Source organism: Curcuma longa, chromosome 1, assembly GCF_044706935.1.
Source record: "Curcuma longa cultivar G26 ecotype Majalengka, Jawa Barat chromosome 1, ITB_CL_G26_1.1, whole genome shotgun sequence".
Taxonomy (NCBI): Eukaryota; Viridiplantae; Streptophyta; class Magnoliopsida; order Zingiberales; family Zingiberaceae; genus Curcuma; species Curcuma longa.
The window spans coordinates 18,090,908-18,108,636 of record NC_133861.1 but is presented as its reverse complement, the minus strand read 5'-3'; the positions used below and the strand labels follow the sequence as shown (position 1 = coordinate 18,108,636).

Genomic DNA, 17,729 nt, shown 5'->3' with positions numbered 1-17,729 from the left:
AATGTAAATGGAGTGTTTGGTGAATATGAGGTTGAGTTGTATTTTGGATGTCCATTTACTTATTTACCCTTACTAAAAACTTGAAAAATCCTTATATATTTTTTACAAAGATAGATGTGTAATTTGAACTTTCAGGTTGGCAAAAAGGACCTATGGAGGTCCTTTTTGCCAACTCCCAATTTTCAATTATCTCAACCTCATATGTACATTCACCATCTAAACCCAAACACCCATATGATGTCCATTGCACAAATTTCGAGAACTCAACTGAACATTTACATCTGGGGAACCTTAAACCAAACACCCCCATAGTGGAGGATATTTATAGATGGTATGTACCCTTTCATGCAACACATGAAGAGTTGTGTCTCTTCATTATGCACCATTTCATTATGCACTCTTTCCATAAAATGTGAAAAGTTGCATCTTTTCATTATGCACCCTTTCCCTATTCAAATGAAATAAATAAATAATAATATTTATTTATTCACTTTAATATATATTGTATAATATACTTCAATCTCCCACTATTTTATAAATTATACATATTTATACATAAAGAATATATCACAAGGATTAAATATTCCTTTAGTGTAAACTTTAAAGATTCTAACAAAGTAATAAGTGTCTAATTGATTAAACGTATACTCTTTGTGTTAGTATCGAAAAATCATACACATAAACTGTACTTCTTCAAGTTCAAGAATTTATTAAATTTAAGTACTTTTATGGCCCTGTGCTCATCCTAGTTTCATGAATATTTATGAGAATAAAACCTCTAAAATTCTCAATCAAAGCGGCACCACTTCTATATTCACATAGGTGGAATCTTTTGATAAGTAATATTATCAATCCATTAAGAGTATTAACTCACCCTCATAATTATATATGACATTAAATCCTATATCTTAGTACTCTAATTGTTAAATAATTTGTTATTATCCATTAAACCTTGAAACTAATGTTCTACTAGAAAGGTTGGGTTCCCATTATTGAACCATTACATGTTTTAATCTCATTTTAGCAGTAGTCTCCTTGACTTTATCCCTGGACAAACCTTTAGTCAATGGGTCTGCTAGATTCTCTTGGAATTTTACATATGTGATGATGATTATACCATCTCCTATTAATTGCCTCACATACTCATGTCTCAAGCTTATATGTCTAGACTTTCCATTATAAACCTTGTTATATGCTCGAGACATGGTTGATTCACTATCACAGAAGATCGAAATGACAGTCATTGGTTGTGGCCACAACTCTATATCATATAACAAATTCCTAAGTCATTCCGCTTCTTTGCCAGCGACTGATAAAGCTATAAATTCGGCCTCCATAGTAGAATGTGAAATACATGTTTGTTTCTTTGAGGCCCAACTTATTGCTCCACCACCTATGGTGAAAATCTATCCTGAAGTGGGCTTGTTGTCACTTAGATTTGTAATCCAATTAGCATCGGAATAATCTTCTAATACAGCAAGATAACTACTGTAATGTAATCTCAAGTTTATAGTTTTCTTGAGATATCCAAGAATTCTAGTTATAGCTTTCCAATGTTTATTACTTGGTTTTCTGGCAAATCTTGATAGCTTGCACATAGCAAAAGTTATATCTGGTCTGGTGCAATGCATGCATGACATATATTAAACTCCCTACAACAGTTGCATATTCTAATTGTGCTACAGGTCTCCCCATGTTTTCCTCTAATTTAAAATTAGGATCATAGGGTGTATTGGACTCTTTAATTTTAAGATGCTCAAACTTTTCCAATACCTTTTTGATGTAATGAGATTGCCTTAAAACAAAGCCAATTTCATGTCTAAGCACCATTATGCCTAGTATCGTATCAACTTCATTCAAATCCTTCATTTTAAATTTAGAAGTTAGATACTCCTTTGTTTGATGAATTCCTTCTAAATTCCTCCCAAAAAATAGCATATCATCTACATACAAATAGATTATTACTCCATAGTCTTTAGTAAATTTGGCGTATATACATCTATCTGCACTTTTGTGTGAGAAGCCATTCGATAACACTACATTGCGAAGTCATCTTCCTTCTTTTTCTTTGAAGATGCTCGGGACTTCAATTCTTTAGCATGAGTCACATGCTCACCTTTGAGGTATGTCACCTCCACCTTGGCGACATCTAATTCTTGTTGCTTCAGATGCAACTGTTCTGCTTGCTTTCCAAGCTCAGCCTTGAGCCACTCTGCCTCTGTCTTCGCCTCCTCTGACTCATGATTGGGGGGAATCTACCTAGCCTCTATCTCGGCCAATCGAGCCTTAGCACTCGTTGGGATCAAACAAGGTTCGAAATCTGGATGGTTAACTCCAGTATCTTAGCCTATATCTGTAATATAAATTAAATTAGTGATAGTTACTTAAAGAAACACCCCCCTTGGCATTCAATTCTACGAAGTTCTTACCCCAGTCATGTTCAGAGTCACCGCCTTTGCTAATTCAATGATGGACTGGTGCCTCACCTCATCATGGGATGCTGCCACATCACCACCATATCACTGATCAACGTTAGCCTTCTATTAATCGAGGACTCCTATCCTTGATCCGCATTCACCAATGGAGTCTCACTCCCATTGACTCCCTAATGGGGGGGGGTTAGGGTTTAGGGACTCCAAAAGATCTATAGAAGGGGAAAGCTCACTTTGTAGTGGACCCGCTGAGACCAGCTCATGAAGAGGTAATGATGGACTTGGATCGTCTACACAGATTATTAGCTAGGCCAACTCCGGCTCGAACTAGAGCCAGGTTGAGATATCCCTACCCCGATTGACGATCCCTATGATCGAGGCCTCTTCCTTATTTTCAAAAACCCCCTTTGACTCCTCTGAATGCTCGGGCATAGTCCTGGCCAAAGGATGGGCTGACAGTGCTTTTGCGACCATAACTGTGTCGCCCAATTGCCTAGCAGATTGAGCCTCGTGTGGATCACTCGACTGATCGATGAGTTAGACACTCCACTATTTCAGTTCGGCCATGGACATCTTCAGGCACTTGTTTATGGAGGCTCTCAACATGATCTTAGTTGCACAATAATAAATTTTTTTAATTAATACTCACATAAAATCAAACAAGATAAGTCTTACCAAATGAGGCATGGAGTTCGACGCCTATTGGACTCAGGCTCAAGCGGGAGAGCAAGCCTCCCTCGAGCAAGGTTTTTACATCAAATTGTAGACCTGATAGAATTTTGGAGGCAGTGAGAAAGGTGAGTTCTAATTTATATTAGCCTATACTTGGGAGCTTAGGCGACTCTAGTCTCCACTCAATATGATAAGAATACGACAAGGGAGGCTGAATAAAAACATAATGGGCTTTCCACCTTTTATGCGAATTCAGGATTTTATCTAGAAAATTGCAAGAGGGTCGAGTAGTAAAATAGAAGACTTCGATTTCCAATTTTTTGGGTAAAAGAAATAATGAAAACCTTAGGGGTTGAGAGGGATTCGATATAAGTGAAAGATGACTACTCCTTAGAGTAGTCGGTATAAATTGGGAGCTAATTATTGAAGAGGAATCTGGAAGTATTCAGAGACCTAGACAAAGAAACAAGGGATAGAAAACCTAAGATTACATATCACATGGCCTCAAAAAAAGGTCAAAACCCACTAAAGAATGGTGTGGTCGGTCAAGAGCATTGGGAATCACTAATTTATGGTTGGGTTGAATTGCATCCTTATTTGATTTATGTCTCCTCCGTTGATATTTGACTCCATGGACTCATACCAAGGAGCAGAAGAACTTGTGGTCACCATGAGTGATAAGGAAAAGACAGAAAAGAGAATAATGACGGATACAAAGGAGATTAATGCAAAGAAAGTAGAGCAAAGAGGCAAAGGACATACATACAAAAGTCGTTTGCAAAGTTGTAGAGAATCGTTGGATGATGCTTAAAGACTAAGGACTTGGTTAATGTGGTAGCCATTAGTTGTCACTAGCCGTAATATACCTCAGACTCAGAATATCAACCGTTGGATTGGAAAATCAAAAAATGTAGGTAGTCATTCTAAATCGTTCGATCCTGTAACCGAACCGACAGAATCTCAACAATTGCCTCAAACCAAGAGTCATGCACAGCTTTAACATGTGTCAACTTCAGACTAGGCAACATTTATGGTCAGAGAAGACAAGATGATCCCAGGAATGATATGCTATCATGTGTATCACCTGCATTAATAACACATATCTCGCGTTTTACCGACATTCGATAAGGAGACAAAAATTTAGATCGTATCATCCCTGGGTGCGGATTAGCAACCAAGCTACAGTCACCTCAATCTAGTCAGTCGGACTTAGACCTCCTTCGACTAGACTTAAGGGGGAGGCTTGTGATTCGATGGGTAGGTAGGACCTACACCTGGCAAAGTCAAGTCAGAGTCAAGTTTATGTGGAGGTCAAAGTCAAATATAGGTGGAAGTTAAAGTGGTCACCTAACTCCTTCAGGTCAAAGTCAAGTATAAGTGGAGGTCAAAGTGGTCACCTGACTCCTTCAGCTCGGTTCACATGACTCCTCCTTTAGCTCGGCTCACTCAATTTTTCCTTCATCTCGGATCACTCAACTCCTCCCTCAGCTCGGGCCCCTTGACTCCAAAGGATTCAACATCCTCGACTCTTGAGGATTCAACACCCTCAACTCCAGATAACTCAACACTCTCGACTCTAAAGGACTCAACATCCATGCATGCCTCTAGAAGATGATGGAGTTAAAGATGGAGATGAAGTTGTGGCTCAACAAGCTAATTATGGGGATCAAACTAAGGTCATGGAAGAAAAGGAGTATCCTACTCTAGATGTTATTGATGATCCATTATGCATCAATGGAGGCTCAATTACAAGGGCTAAGGCTAAAAAGATGAAGGAAGCACTTAATGTACTAATTGAAAATGTTAAGATTAAAGCTACAATCGAAACAGATTTGACTAAAAGCAAGTCATGCGATTTAGTCAATCTAATTCAAGCCTTAGATGAGTTTAATTAATCTATTAAGTTAATTTCTATTTTGTAGGCTTAATTTCTACTTTTATTTGAGTTGTAATGGTGACTTAAGTTCAAACTAACTATGTAGTCTACATAGGCCTCTTCTAAATGAGCTTTCTTTTAACCTTGTAGAGTTTCTAAGTCACCCTATAGCTATAAATAAAGGAGGTGGCAGCCACACATGTATTTTTTGACTTATTTTTAATCTAAAGTATGGTGAGATTCTCACTTGTTGGTTCTTTATTGAACTAGAACTTATCAAGGCATTGCGTTCAAGGAATTATCAACCTCAATCCTAAAATTGTGGTGTTTTCTATCTTCTATATCAAGGTTCGTGCTTTTTTAAACATTAATAGATCAAGGTTCTTTTCATCCATCTTATCGGTTTAGATTTTCCTTTTTGTTTTCTTCAACTTGTTGTGGGTTTATGAAACATGTTTCTCCTTAGGTTCATATCAATGGATACACTCTTGTTCTTTTTAAATTAATTTGATTATCTTTTCTTTTTGTGTTTGAATCTTTACTATAATTTTTTTCTATGTCATTCATCTTTTGATATTTATTGCTATCATTTCTATCTTAGCAAGTGTTATTTGCTTTTTGCACCCTCAATTTTAGAGGGCTCAAACTCCTCGATTTTTCAATGTCACTCCACTCTTGACTTCAGGAACTCGACTATTCAGCTCAGACAATCTGATCTTCAGGACCACTCCCTATCTACTTTCTTTCCATATCTACCGTTGAGAGCCTATATCCTATGTTGGCCCACTGATAGTTACTACCAATATTATTCTCAAACTTAGCATCATGATCAAATAGAGAGACAATCATACGGTTGTTAGATATGGTCCCTTAGATGCCCCTATACAGACATGTGGTGCTTAGTGATTGGAGAGGCCTTCAATGGCTGTCGGATGTGGTCTTCTCAACGGCTTTAATGTAGAGATGTTCTTTGAGTTACTATATAAACCCTAGAGGAGGAATGTGCAAAAGAGATGATCTCATAGACATTCACCTTTTTCTTCTTCATCCCTATTATTCTCATTCTCTAGCCCATGTGTTAACTTGAGAATCGGAGTAGTCACATTGAGTCTGTCTCGACATCCATTCTAACTCTCGTCTACGTATTATAGACGTCCCAAAAGGTTTCTTTGCCTTCATCATCACCAATCTCTCCTCAACAGTGATTTCTTATTGATTCACCTGTCAGCAATCTGAGATATGAACAACGATGTCTCAAGGTACATCAACCCGGCATGCATTCTGGTGAGTTCCTAGCTCCGCTGTAAGAAAAATATGCAGGTTTTCCTTCAGAACGCATTGACGCAGACAAAAAAGTTAGCATACTGGAGGAGTTATCACTCGTGGAGTTTCTCAAACCTACATGTTTGTTACATATCGTCTCCTCGCGCGTCAAAATAAAGCTAGCTAATTCTTGTTGATAAAGATGGGCGCGAAAAGATCATAAAAACACAGCAACTTCAGCTACACGTACAGCACAGGAGAGGAAAAGAATTATTTACCTGAATTCACAATCTTGTTTCATGATAGTTTCCTTTCTCTCTGATATATGATTGAAAATATGAATTTTGTTCTAGTAAATCAAATCATGTTTAGGTATGATGTCAATTTGTTCCTTCCACATCATGCTCACCATATTCATCATAGAATTTTGTTTCATCTTAGGACAATTCTCCGTGAGCAGACTATTTTGCATGCATAGAGTTGCCCTCGCGGGGATACAGTTAGTACTTCCATGTGGTGTTATATATTGTATTGATCAGGTGATCGATCCTCAACATATGCAGAATATCTCGTTGGTTCAGTGACCCTGATATAGAGGGTTGTTGTGCTAGGTGAAATTCCCCGTGGTTTACCTCCCTTTTTAGATCGTATGGGACAATCCTGGACGGGCCCTTGGAGTAAGAGTTATCTACAATAGGAGGATCACAGTTTGAATTTATTTTGAAAGTCGACATCTAAATCTGCATAAATTATATTTCGACTTTAATTATCTGATATATGAATCAAAGAAAAAGTTATCTACTTTCAGGATTAGTTGAGTGAAATTTGCATGAATTACCAAGAAAGAAAAGACCCATTAATCATTAGCAATGTGTGCTCAATTAGTTTAAACTTTTGATAAAATTTGTTAAGACTCATTGTTATAGTGAATGATTGATCCACAATATAATTGATTTTTTTAATCGATCATTAGAGCTGTCAATTTTAATTGGGTTGTCAAGTTGACCTACCTCGTCAAATGATTTAAACGGATTGAGTTGAAATTTTATTAACCTATTTAAAAGTAGATCTAAACGGGTTAGCCCACGCAGATTGTGCTAGATGGGACAAATCAGTTTGTGGCAGGCTTGGATTGACCTGCAAGTTGACAAGAATTTTTTTCTTTCAAAACTCAATTAAAACAGAAAACTTAATGAGTTTATGGGCTGATCTTTCTAATCCACAATCTAAACTTAAAAATTTTATGTATATATTTTTAATTTTCTAATAAAGTCGTGAATTGATCTGCTTAATCTATAATCCATCTTGAGTTGGCTTAGACTGAAAATTTTCTAGCCGATCAAGATAAGGAATTAACCTACTCCACCCCACCAAATAATAAATTTTTAACAAACGGACCAATTCATTTGACAGCTCTATCGATCACAAAGAACTTCTTTTATCATTCTTTTAGTTTTTTCTCTATTTCTCAACCTCAAAATAGACCAGGAACCTCCCTTTTCTTTAAAATGATAATTACTCCTGTATTTAACATTATACGACGTAATATTACACCAGTATTCTTTTGAATTGACAAATATCTTACAAATAATTAACTATGATCAATTTGAATCAAACTCATTCAGGTTATAGTAGGTTAAAATTATGAACGTAAAATGCTATTGTTAAAGAACGCAAATAACATTGCAGTAACCAACAAATTAAGCTCATCTCAACATAGTTAGAACAACCATAGCATGTTCACATATATCTTGCTCAAAGTCACATTTATATACTTTGTATTCTTTCACACATGGAATTGTCTCCTTTTATTATATGGTAAGAACGCCATGGATCAACTTAACTTGCACCAAACACATACCACAGTCAATAGTCTACAGCTAACAATATTACCTAATCCAATAACACGACTCAACCAGACCAGCCTGACCTAAACTCCATTTAACAGTTAAAGATAAAATCCAAAAATGATACAACATAATTCAAATATATAAATAAATTAACATGAATTAATCTTGGAACTTCTCTTTGTTGAAGCATTCCTAGAGCTCGGAGTATATTCTGGAATTTCTCTTTGACTTGTGCCTGTCAATCAAAGTGTTGGCATTTCTAGAGCTCGGAGGACATCCTTGAATTCAAACTCATGAGTCTCTTTGTTGAAGCGCTCCACAAGTTTGTATTTGTCATCATTCAGATAGAATAGGTGAGCAGTATCCAGAAGCCATTTTGCTTCTGAATCACTAAGCTTGCTGGTGAAGACAACATCACCGCGAATCAGCACAATGTCTTTGCTTTCTGCAAATTCAGTGTAGTAAGTAACAGCAAAATAGGGGCTTGCTTGAGTTCCTCTTGCCTTGTAATCCTCAAGGCCAGTGAATATCATGTGTGGCATCTGCGCTGCCACAATAAAAATTGAGCACAATGACACAGGGCAATCCATGATTTAAGGACAAAAATGTGAATATTATATATATATATATATATATATATATTTATTTATTTATATATTATATTCATGATTTAAGGAAAAAAACAAAGGAAACGAGAAGATTCACCTTGGAGAAACATATTGGTGTAACCACTCCCCTTCCACAAAGGAATAACAAAATGCCGGCTAACTCACAGGAGAAGATATAAAAGGACAAGTGAGACGACCATTCAAATAATAGAAATATAATGTGATAAATAGCAAGGTAGATAAGAAAGAAAAGGACAAGCTGAGCCAAAACAATTGACTGCACTTCACATATTTACCAGGTAAGAGATCGCTGATTCAATAGATGGTACAACTTTGCTTTCATGGATGCACCAATATGACCTCTTCCAAGATGATACTGTAGAAAAGATAGATTAAAAAATATCACCAGCTTGGACAATCATTTTCTAGCCTTACAAATAGAACTTCAGTGAACATACAATTATATGACATTTGTCAGACAATTATTGGGTGAAGTTTATTCAATAGGAACCAGAACATCAAACCATGCTTCTTGTATTAAACATAAAGTCAACTTTACTGAATCAATTATCTTCTTTTTTAATACGAGGAAAGGAAAAGGCCTATTTCACTGAATCTAATGTGGCTGCGAGTGGTAACCTTTTTCCTCATGTCAGTTATTCTGTCTATTTTCTAGTCTCTTTAAGACTTTATTGATTTTTCCCCTCGATAATAACAAACAAAAAAAAATAGCAAGAGTACCCATCCAACAACAATGCCCTATGTTCATCTATAATAATCGTGTCAGACATGGAGAGGGACAGAATAATCATCTTGATTTGCATTGAGAGATAGAATGCTGGATATCCCCTAATGAAGGAATTGCACAAGTAACTCAGTGGAATTTCACTACAAAGATTAAAGTGGGTAATACTTACATCATCCCAGACAGAGACAAGCTCCTCAGGTGAGCAATTCTTGGCCCTCTCCAGATCGATGATGGACCCAAGCTGCTTTGACTCGAGGGGGTTGAAACCAGTAGCAAACTGGGAGCCCCTACGGCTCCCAACTGACATCCATTGGAGGTGATTACCAGGAAATGACTCTCGAATTGGATGCTCAAGGAGGGAAGATAGAAGGGGAGGGTGGAGAGGAGAGCGAAGCATTGATGAAGTGGGAAACTTCAAGTGGTGAACTAATCTGAAGAGTGAGCTCCGCATCTTTGTATCTTTCCCTTGACCCTTGTTCTACTTCAGTGGTACTATCTCAATTCGCAAGTCTATTTCTTCATCCAAAAAATTGAAATGTAAAATAATTACTTGATACATAGACGAAAACCAAAAAAAAACTACCTAATATAAGAAATTTCCATAAACTTGTGCAATTGATCATTGGTCATGCATTTTCATTGTATACAGCAATAACAAAAGCAATAATAAATCTGTGACAAATCCACACTATTTAGATCCAGCAGTTTGTTTTCTTTGTGCGAAGAGCAAAACTGCAGCGGCATTACCAAGTCCAATCTTTTTTAGCTCAGGAGGTTGTATGCCTTTGCATAGAAGGTTCATGGAGAATGAATTCAGAAGTAGTAACGACCAAATCATGAGTTGAGGAATTCCTAAATTTAACAAAATGAGGTGAATTAAATCCCAAATCTGGATTTGGGACAAGTTATATATGCAACTGAATATGTAGGGAAAAACTATCATTCACATTGAGGAATACAATCTAGTTAGCTAAAAAGATCGCCTTTCGACATGATTATTCTCACAACAGTGATCCGCTTCTTAGAATTCTTAGATGCACAGAAGAAAAACCTAAAATAGGGCATGACAATCACCATGCATCTGAGAAACACAATCTTTTGAGTTTTGATCATGAAAATACCCTGTAAAATGATCAAATCAGATAACTTCACACCAATTCAGGAGGATCAGTTTGAAAACGAAAAAGATGGGTCACCTACTAACTGATAGGGACGAATGGATTTGCCTGCTTCTTGCTCTTAAAAAGTTCCTCAGTATCTGAGTTGGCGGCATCTATCTTTCCGATTCAAGTGCAGAGGCAGCCTAACACAAAGGCAATGAAGCTCTACCTTCCTCTCTCTCTCCCTCTCTCTCTCTCCCCCTCTCTTTCTCTACAAAATTAGAAAGACTAGACCACCGTGAAGCCAATACTTAAGATCCCATAAATTTGCGGTAAAAGTGTCTCCAGAACTTTAACTGAACAATTACAGAAAACAATGCAGCATATGGTAGAAAAGCAAAGAGAGTTAAATTACAGTAGCCAACTAACACATATTTAAAATGAGCCATCTCATTCAACATTGACGAGGGCATGTATTTGCACCGTAATAATTCCGTTGAGTTGAACTAGTAAGACATTGGTGAACTAGGGAATATAAGTGGATCTAGCTGTTTTCTCAAAGCATCAGTAAATCAAAGTAAAAAAAAAAATTACAACATAAACATCTCATTCTAACACGTCATGCACGTTCCTGACATAATCGGCCGTAATTAGATTATTTCTCAGATCGATTCAAGACTGCAAAATTCAGACAAATATTCGACAATAAAGAAAACAAAATCAGATTTAAATCTTAGAGAAACTGCCTCACGATCGAGTACGAAAACAAAATCCGACAAACAAGAAGCAAACACAATCGAAAATGAATTCATTAAAGGGACCAACCAACGAAAGAGGAGAAGGAAGGGAGCCATTTACCTGAACGAGATCGCCGCGGATGATCTCAACTACGCAAGGTTGATTGGGAAGGACAGGAACGAAAGCGGAAAGAGAGGAGACGAAGGGAAGAAGAAGGGAAGCTCCTCGAGGAATCCCTAATATCGGATGCGGAGCGTCCTGTGGAGCTTTTCCACTCCGCATGCAAACTTCTATGCGATTAAAGGATCAGCCGTCCGTGGTTGGAAGATCTAACCAAAAAAACACTCGGGACAATTTCCAAATTTTCTATTTTTTAAAAAATACATTTAATGGTAATTTCTTAATTATATATTAGAAAAAAATCAAGTATTGCCCATGTACTAATTTATATTTTTAAAAATAATAAATATTTTTTAAAATATTTGTCCTCCTCCATGAAAATAAAAGCTAATTTGTTCATCAAAATTCAGAATCCATGGCCACTCATCACGATTCACGAACACTTAAAATATAATTATAAATTATGCACAAAACGTTAAATATTTTAAAGAATTTTTGTGGTGCTTTAGAAGCTCCGCTTTTAAGATAATTTTAGATAACAAGATTTGAATGAGATGCTGATATGTCGTATTTATTAATTTAATATATTAGCTTAAATAGATTGATTTGGTATGAGATCAAAGATGGATGGAGTCCTTGATGTATTTGGGATAGATCTTTTTCGATTGATCGGATGTACATTAGGTCGGCTCTTCGCGGGTTGACTTCTATTGGATCGGCTTCGATTGGATCAGTTTCTTTTAGATCGAATTTCGTCGAGTCAATAGTCGTCAGATTGAGCAATGCAAGGACTCTAATGAAAAATCTTTGACGATGATAACTGAAAGGTCTAAAAAAAGAGGTTAGTAGAGAGGTCAAGACGTAATTCGGCGAGACCTCTTCGACACTCAAATCAAATTCTTTAAAAGAGAGAAGATAACAACGAACGAAATAAAAATAGTAATATCAATATCACAGTGTAGCTTTCGATATGTCATCATTATCTTATATAAGAAGTGAAAAAGTGATCAAAATTCGTAAGGGGCATAACTTTTTCTTCATCAAAAGACGTGACCTTTTATAAATCATGTTATTGTAATTGCTGAGTCACGTCCGAACTCAAACTTAGATTTGGCTAGTTGCACTATGACTCAGATTGACTCGACTCGAGTTCGGCCATGAATCGATTGACTCGATTCAAGTTTGGTCATAAATTGATTGACTCGACTCAAGTTTGACTATGAACTGACTGACTCAATCCGAGTTTGTTGATAAATTTTGAGCCTGTCACATAGCTCTAGCCGCATCATAGATATTTGAATATATTAAATACTATAATAAATTTAGACTATATATATATATATATATATATAAAAGATAATAATCAGAATAATGGAAGATAATTTAATAATTATATGATGGAATAAGACGTTCTTTTAATAAAAAAAAATAACGTTCCTAAGATGATTTAGAAAAATAGGATGTCCTTTAATTTTTGCCTAATCTATTTTATATCTAACGTATTGTGTCAAATATATATTGTGTATAAGTTATTGCTTGTTATACATGTAATTTTAATATTATATATGCCTGCATTTATTGTTTTTTTTGAAAAATGATTCCTATATAGATAAAATAAGAGAGATTAGACCTCTCAAATATATAATCAAAAGATCAACATCATAGCGCAGACAGCATTAGCCGTTGAGCACACACAGATGACTCATCACATAAGAAATTACATCAAACCCATGATATCACCAACACCAAGACATTATAGCCCCACATGTCCACACAAGTGGGTGGCTTCATCTTAGGAACAGAGCCATCGGCAACTTGGATGCTACCGTGGCTTGAGATCTACAAAATGATATACATTGACCTGCACCTTGCGAAAAATCCAATCAAAATTCGGGATAATGCCTTGATAACGCTTTCGATTTCGTGTCTCCAATATATAGTATATCAAGCTAGAGATGCCGAGGTAGCACGCTTTAGTTTTCCATTGCCTATTCTTGTAATGTCACCCAAGAACCTGCTGCATCTCCTCAAAAGAAGTAGAATTTTACCCAATACTGAGTCAATGCTTAACCTTGCCCCATACCTCACAAACCTTGGAACATTCAAAAAATAAGTGGTGGTTGGTTTCTTCATGAAGTTGGCATAACTCACACAACTTGTTAGGTTCATATTCCATGCGATCCTTGGTCATAAAATACCCATTTACTAACATCCACAAGATAAATCGATGTTTAAGCATAACTTCCGACCTCCACACCACCAGACTCTAAGCTACCTCCAACCCCTGTGGCATGAAAAATGATAAGCATTAGAAACCTCTTTTTCCCGCCAATAAACCAATATATCATAGTCATATTAGTCCTCCCCACACCATTCGAGCTGTGGACAATCTTGTCTCGGATTTCAATAAGTCTTTTAATTAGAGGAGAATCCGAAAGCTTTGTATTTCATGCCCAAAAATCTGCATTCTTAACATAATGATGATGCACCCAATTCACCCATAGAGAATTCTTCCGAGATTGTATGTCCCAAAGTATGTTACTTAGCAAAGCTTCATTCCATGCGTGAAGATCTCGAAGACCATAGCTCCATCTTTCTTTGATAGACAAATTTTAGACCAAGAGATAGGAGGCCACTTAGAAGACCACACAAAACTTTGACAAATAGTCTTGATCTTTTCAATTACCCCCACTTGGAATTGGTAGCATAGATAGCCAAAAACATACCACACCTTGAAGAACCGTGCCCACCAATTCCAATCTATCGATGTAAGATAACATGTGCTTGGGCCACACATTAATCCTTCAAGTGATAGCATCCAAAAGTGGCTCATAATTGGCAATACGAAACTTCTCCGCCGTTAAGGGAATGCCCAAGTACCTAAAGGGAAAGGAACCTTCATGAAAGCCCATGATTTGAAGTAATCGATTCTTGATAGTAGCCTCTACACCGACCATGAAAATATGTGATTTTTGCTGATTAGCTTGTAAATCCGATACCTCCCCAAAGATATCTAAGCAATCCTTCAAATGTTGCATAGAAGACTCATCCGCACGACAAAATAGCATGAGATCATCCGCATATACAAGGTGTGTAAGACCAACCTTCTTGCATATCGGATGAAAATGGAAAGCAGTCAAAGTAGAAATGCTACGAAGTTTTCGGGATAATATCTCAATGCATAGGCCAAATAATAAAGGAGAAAGTGGATCCCCTTGCCAAAGGCCACGCCTTCCACTAAAGAAATCATACAACCCACCATTCAAAGATATAGAGTAGGAAACTGTAGTAATGCATTCCTTAATCCAATTATAAAATTGTTGGAGAAAACCAAAGCCAACAAGTGCCGAAAGAAGGAATTCTCAATTAACCATATCAAATGTTTTCTTTAAATCCACTTTAATCATGCACCGAGGAGAAACCTACTTCCTTGCATACTTACGAAACAACTCTTGAGTCAAGTAGATGTTGTTGTTGGGATCGTCCCAGTGTAATGCGCGTGTTTACATGTTTCAGAAATGTGTGCAGTGGAAATAAACAAATAATTACAGCTAATTATTAAACAACATACGCATGCATAAGCAAGAAATAACAAGTACAAGGCATATCAGAAAATTAAAATTTACAAAAAACTAAATTATTCTGTGCGTACCTCGTAATGACGTTGAACGGTATTGGTATCAATCGAACGGTCCTCGTCGGAGTTCCGTCTTTACTGGTCTCTACTGGTGATCCACGCCAAGCTCCCATTTGGACGGCTTCGGAAGCCACGAATCGCGTCATCGTCTTCGGTACTAGGCGATGATCGATGACGATTAAATCGAGAGAAATCTTATTCCGGAAACCACGCAACAACGTTTGTCGCGATCGTTCCGAGGCTTTCTTACTATCATCGAGAATCGTATTCCCGGTGTAGTTTTCGATGGTTAACTATTAACCGCCGATAACAGACAAACGATCGAAAATCTTTTTCGATCACGATGGAACAATTTTCCAACAATGATTTCATAAATCGCTTCAAGAAAAAATAACAAAAATAGAATTTCTTCTCTCCTCATTCATACAATCGAAAAACAGAGGACTTGGGTTCGGTTTGGATGGAAGAAGTTCTTCTTCCCCATTCCTTCGCAGCCAGAAAACTGATTCTTCCCCTTTCCCTCACAGCAAGGATGTTATCTCGCGATTCATAGCAAGAAGGAGCCCTCACGCGAAGCGCCAATCGCTTGGGAAGGAAAAATGTCGGCGGAGCTAGTGAGGACCAGAGCAGGGCCAGCGTTTAGGCTAGGGTTTCTCAGCCTCGATTGCGGCCGGCGACGGCGACACTCTGGTCCAACGACGCCCTCGTGCGGACAGAGCCTGGTCGATGGCCCACATGCGAGGAGGAAGAAGACTAGTGCAGCGTTGGCGACGTTCGCGGCTGAAGGCATCATCGCAGCTGGAGGCGGCGTGGCAGAGAAGAAGATGAGCAACGATCGAAATCGCGTGCGTGTGGGAAAAGCGTTGTCGTCGTGCCCTCGCTCGCGGCCGGGAAGTAAAGGGTGGCTGTCGAGAGAAGCTGCCGTCGGGAGGAGCCTCCTTGCCCGGGACCGACCGCCACACTCGCGGAGCACGCCGGCGTCGCGCAGTTGGGAAGAGGAAGAACTAGAAACCCAACTACGCGATTAGCCATCTTCACCGTGTGAAGCAGGCGCCGCTCTCTTCTCATCGAACCAGATAAACAGGGCAAGAAGCCCTATTTTTATCGCGGTTGAGAAAACGGGAGATTGCAGTGCGATGGAGGAGAAAAGCTGAATCGAGTTTTAGGGTTTGGGCTTGAAACGACTAATTTAGAAATGAACCGGACCAGCTGAAAACCTTAACACTGTAGCGAACCAGATTTATCTTTGGTTCGCTTGGTTCACTAATCAAACGAATTTTGATTTGACTCAAATCAGTTTTGTTTGATTCGTCTTCACAAGACGAAGCTTCTCATTGCATCCATTATGCTAAAACCTCTTCCATCATGAACCAAACCAAGTTGATTTAATTTTGATTCAAATCCGAATCATTTGGTTCACTAACCAAACGCCCTCTAATTTGAATGAAATCAATTTCGTTCATTTCATCTTCGTAAGACGAATTTCATCATATTATCCTTTGTCTAGTCCAACCAGACTTTATTTCTCTCATTCTGAGAATCCAATTCTCAAACTCGTTTTAAGTCCTTCGGAGAACTTGTAGTGCGTGTGACCCAAAAGGTTCCCGGTTATATTGGTCATCTGTAATTAATCGTTAATTACAGAACGATCATGAGTAACACCTAGTAGTACATCATGATCCCCAATTGATTGAAAAATCAACGATTGATTCCAGAACAGTTTCTAAATCTTTAAGCAGTTATACTGAATCGTGTATCGTTCTTTTCACCGTCTTATACCCACTTGGTTCAGGACATGGTCTATGTGTCAGTCCTCACTAGGTTGACTATATCACACCTAACCCAAGTTGTTTTCTTGTCTTGTGAATTCAAGTTACTCGTACATGTGTCCAAGAGTATCATACTCTTGACATGCAATGCTTTGGCCAAAGACTTTTAGTAACACTTTTGATAAGCGGTCGCAAGGTATACGTCTCCTTTTCAAGGAGCGGTGAATCCTCTTTGGACTATTCAAACACCTTCGGACACTTTGACTTATACCTAATCATCTTGGGTCCACACCTCTTTGGAGATGTTTGCTTAAAATGTCAAAGTATAAGCTTCCGCGACCAAGGTGATTTGAATATCGCAAGTCAAAGGAAACTCGCACTTAAGTTGCACTGAGATCTTCATTGACATATGTATCAAACCATATGAAGTCTCAAGACAGGTCACTTCAATGAACTGATTACCTTTAACCAGCATCCACGTTTTAACTCTCAACATCCAATGTCTCCAACAGTGAGATTAGCTGCTTAGCTAACTAAGGAGTCCAAACGTGCTAGTCTCGATAGAATCGATGACATCCGTGCTCATCAATTCCTCGACTACGGATAATTCCAGTACATTCATAATTGCACATGTAGAGATGCTCACGAGTTGTAATTCAATCACAAATTCTCTCATGCTCAAGGACAGTGCACTTGTTGCTATGAGTTGCTATGTCAAACACCCTTCAGGCACTCAAAGTACTCCAATCATCTTGGATCACCTCCTCAGAAATGCTTGCTTAAGATGTTAAAGTATAAGCCTCCATGACCAAGGTGACTTGAATACAGCAAGTCAAAGGAACTCGCACTTAAGCTGCACTAAGATCTTCATTGCCATATATATATCAAGTCATATGAAGTCTCAAGGTAGGTCACT

General features: G+C 37.8%; 2 protein-coding genes across 4 annotated transcripts in view; both read right to left on the bottom strand.

Moving 5' to 3' along the window:
* The window catches only part of LOC141825289 (anthocyanidin 5,3-O-glucosyltransferase-like), a 34,351-nt gene that overhangs the window by 1,202 nt on the left and 15,420 nt on the right, over positions 1 to 17,729 (bottom strand). The gene's annotated exons all lie outside the window — the stretch shown is intronic.
* LOC141821091 (uncharacterized) lies at positions 7,993 to 11,533 on the bottom strand. Of its 3 annotated transcripts, XM_074708477.1 has the most exons (6): positions 11,408 to 11,533; positions 10,650 to 10,820; positions 9,619 to 9,965; positions 8,998 to 9,077; positions 8,799 to 8,857; positions 7,993 to 8,640 (listed from the first exon to the last, which is right to left on the bottom strand). In XM_074708477.1, exons 3-6 carry the CDS (start codon positions 9,898 to 9,900, stop codon positions 8,336 to 8,338), a joined length of 726 nt encoding a protein of 241 aa, XP_074564578.1. In that variant the 5' UTR covers positions 9,901 to 9,965; positions 10,650 to 10,820; positions 11,408 to 11,533; the 3' UTR covers positions 7,993 to 8,335. The 3 variants fall into 3 exon arrangements, with proteins under 3 accessions (XP_074564578.1, XP_074564562.1, XP_074564571.1); XM_074708461.1 differs by lacking the exon at positions 10,650 to 10,820; XM_074708470.1 differs by lacking the exon at positions 10,650 to 10,820 and having other exon boundaries at positions 9,619 to 9,959.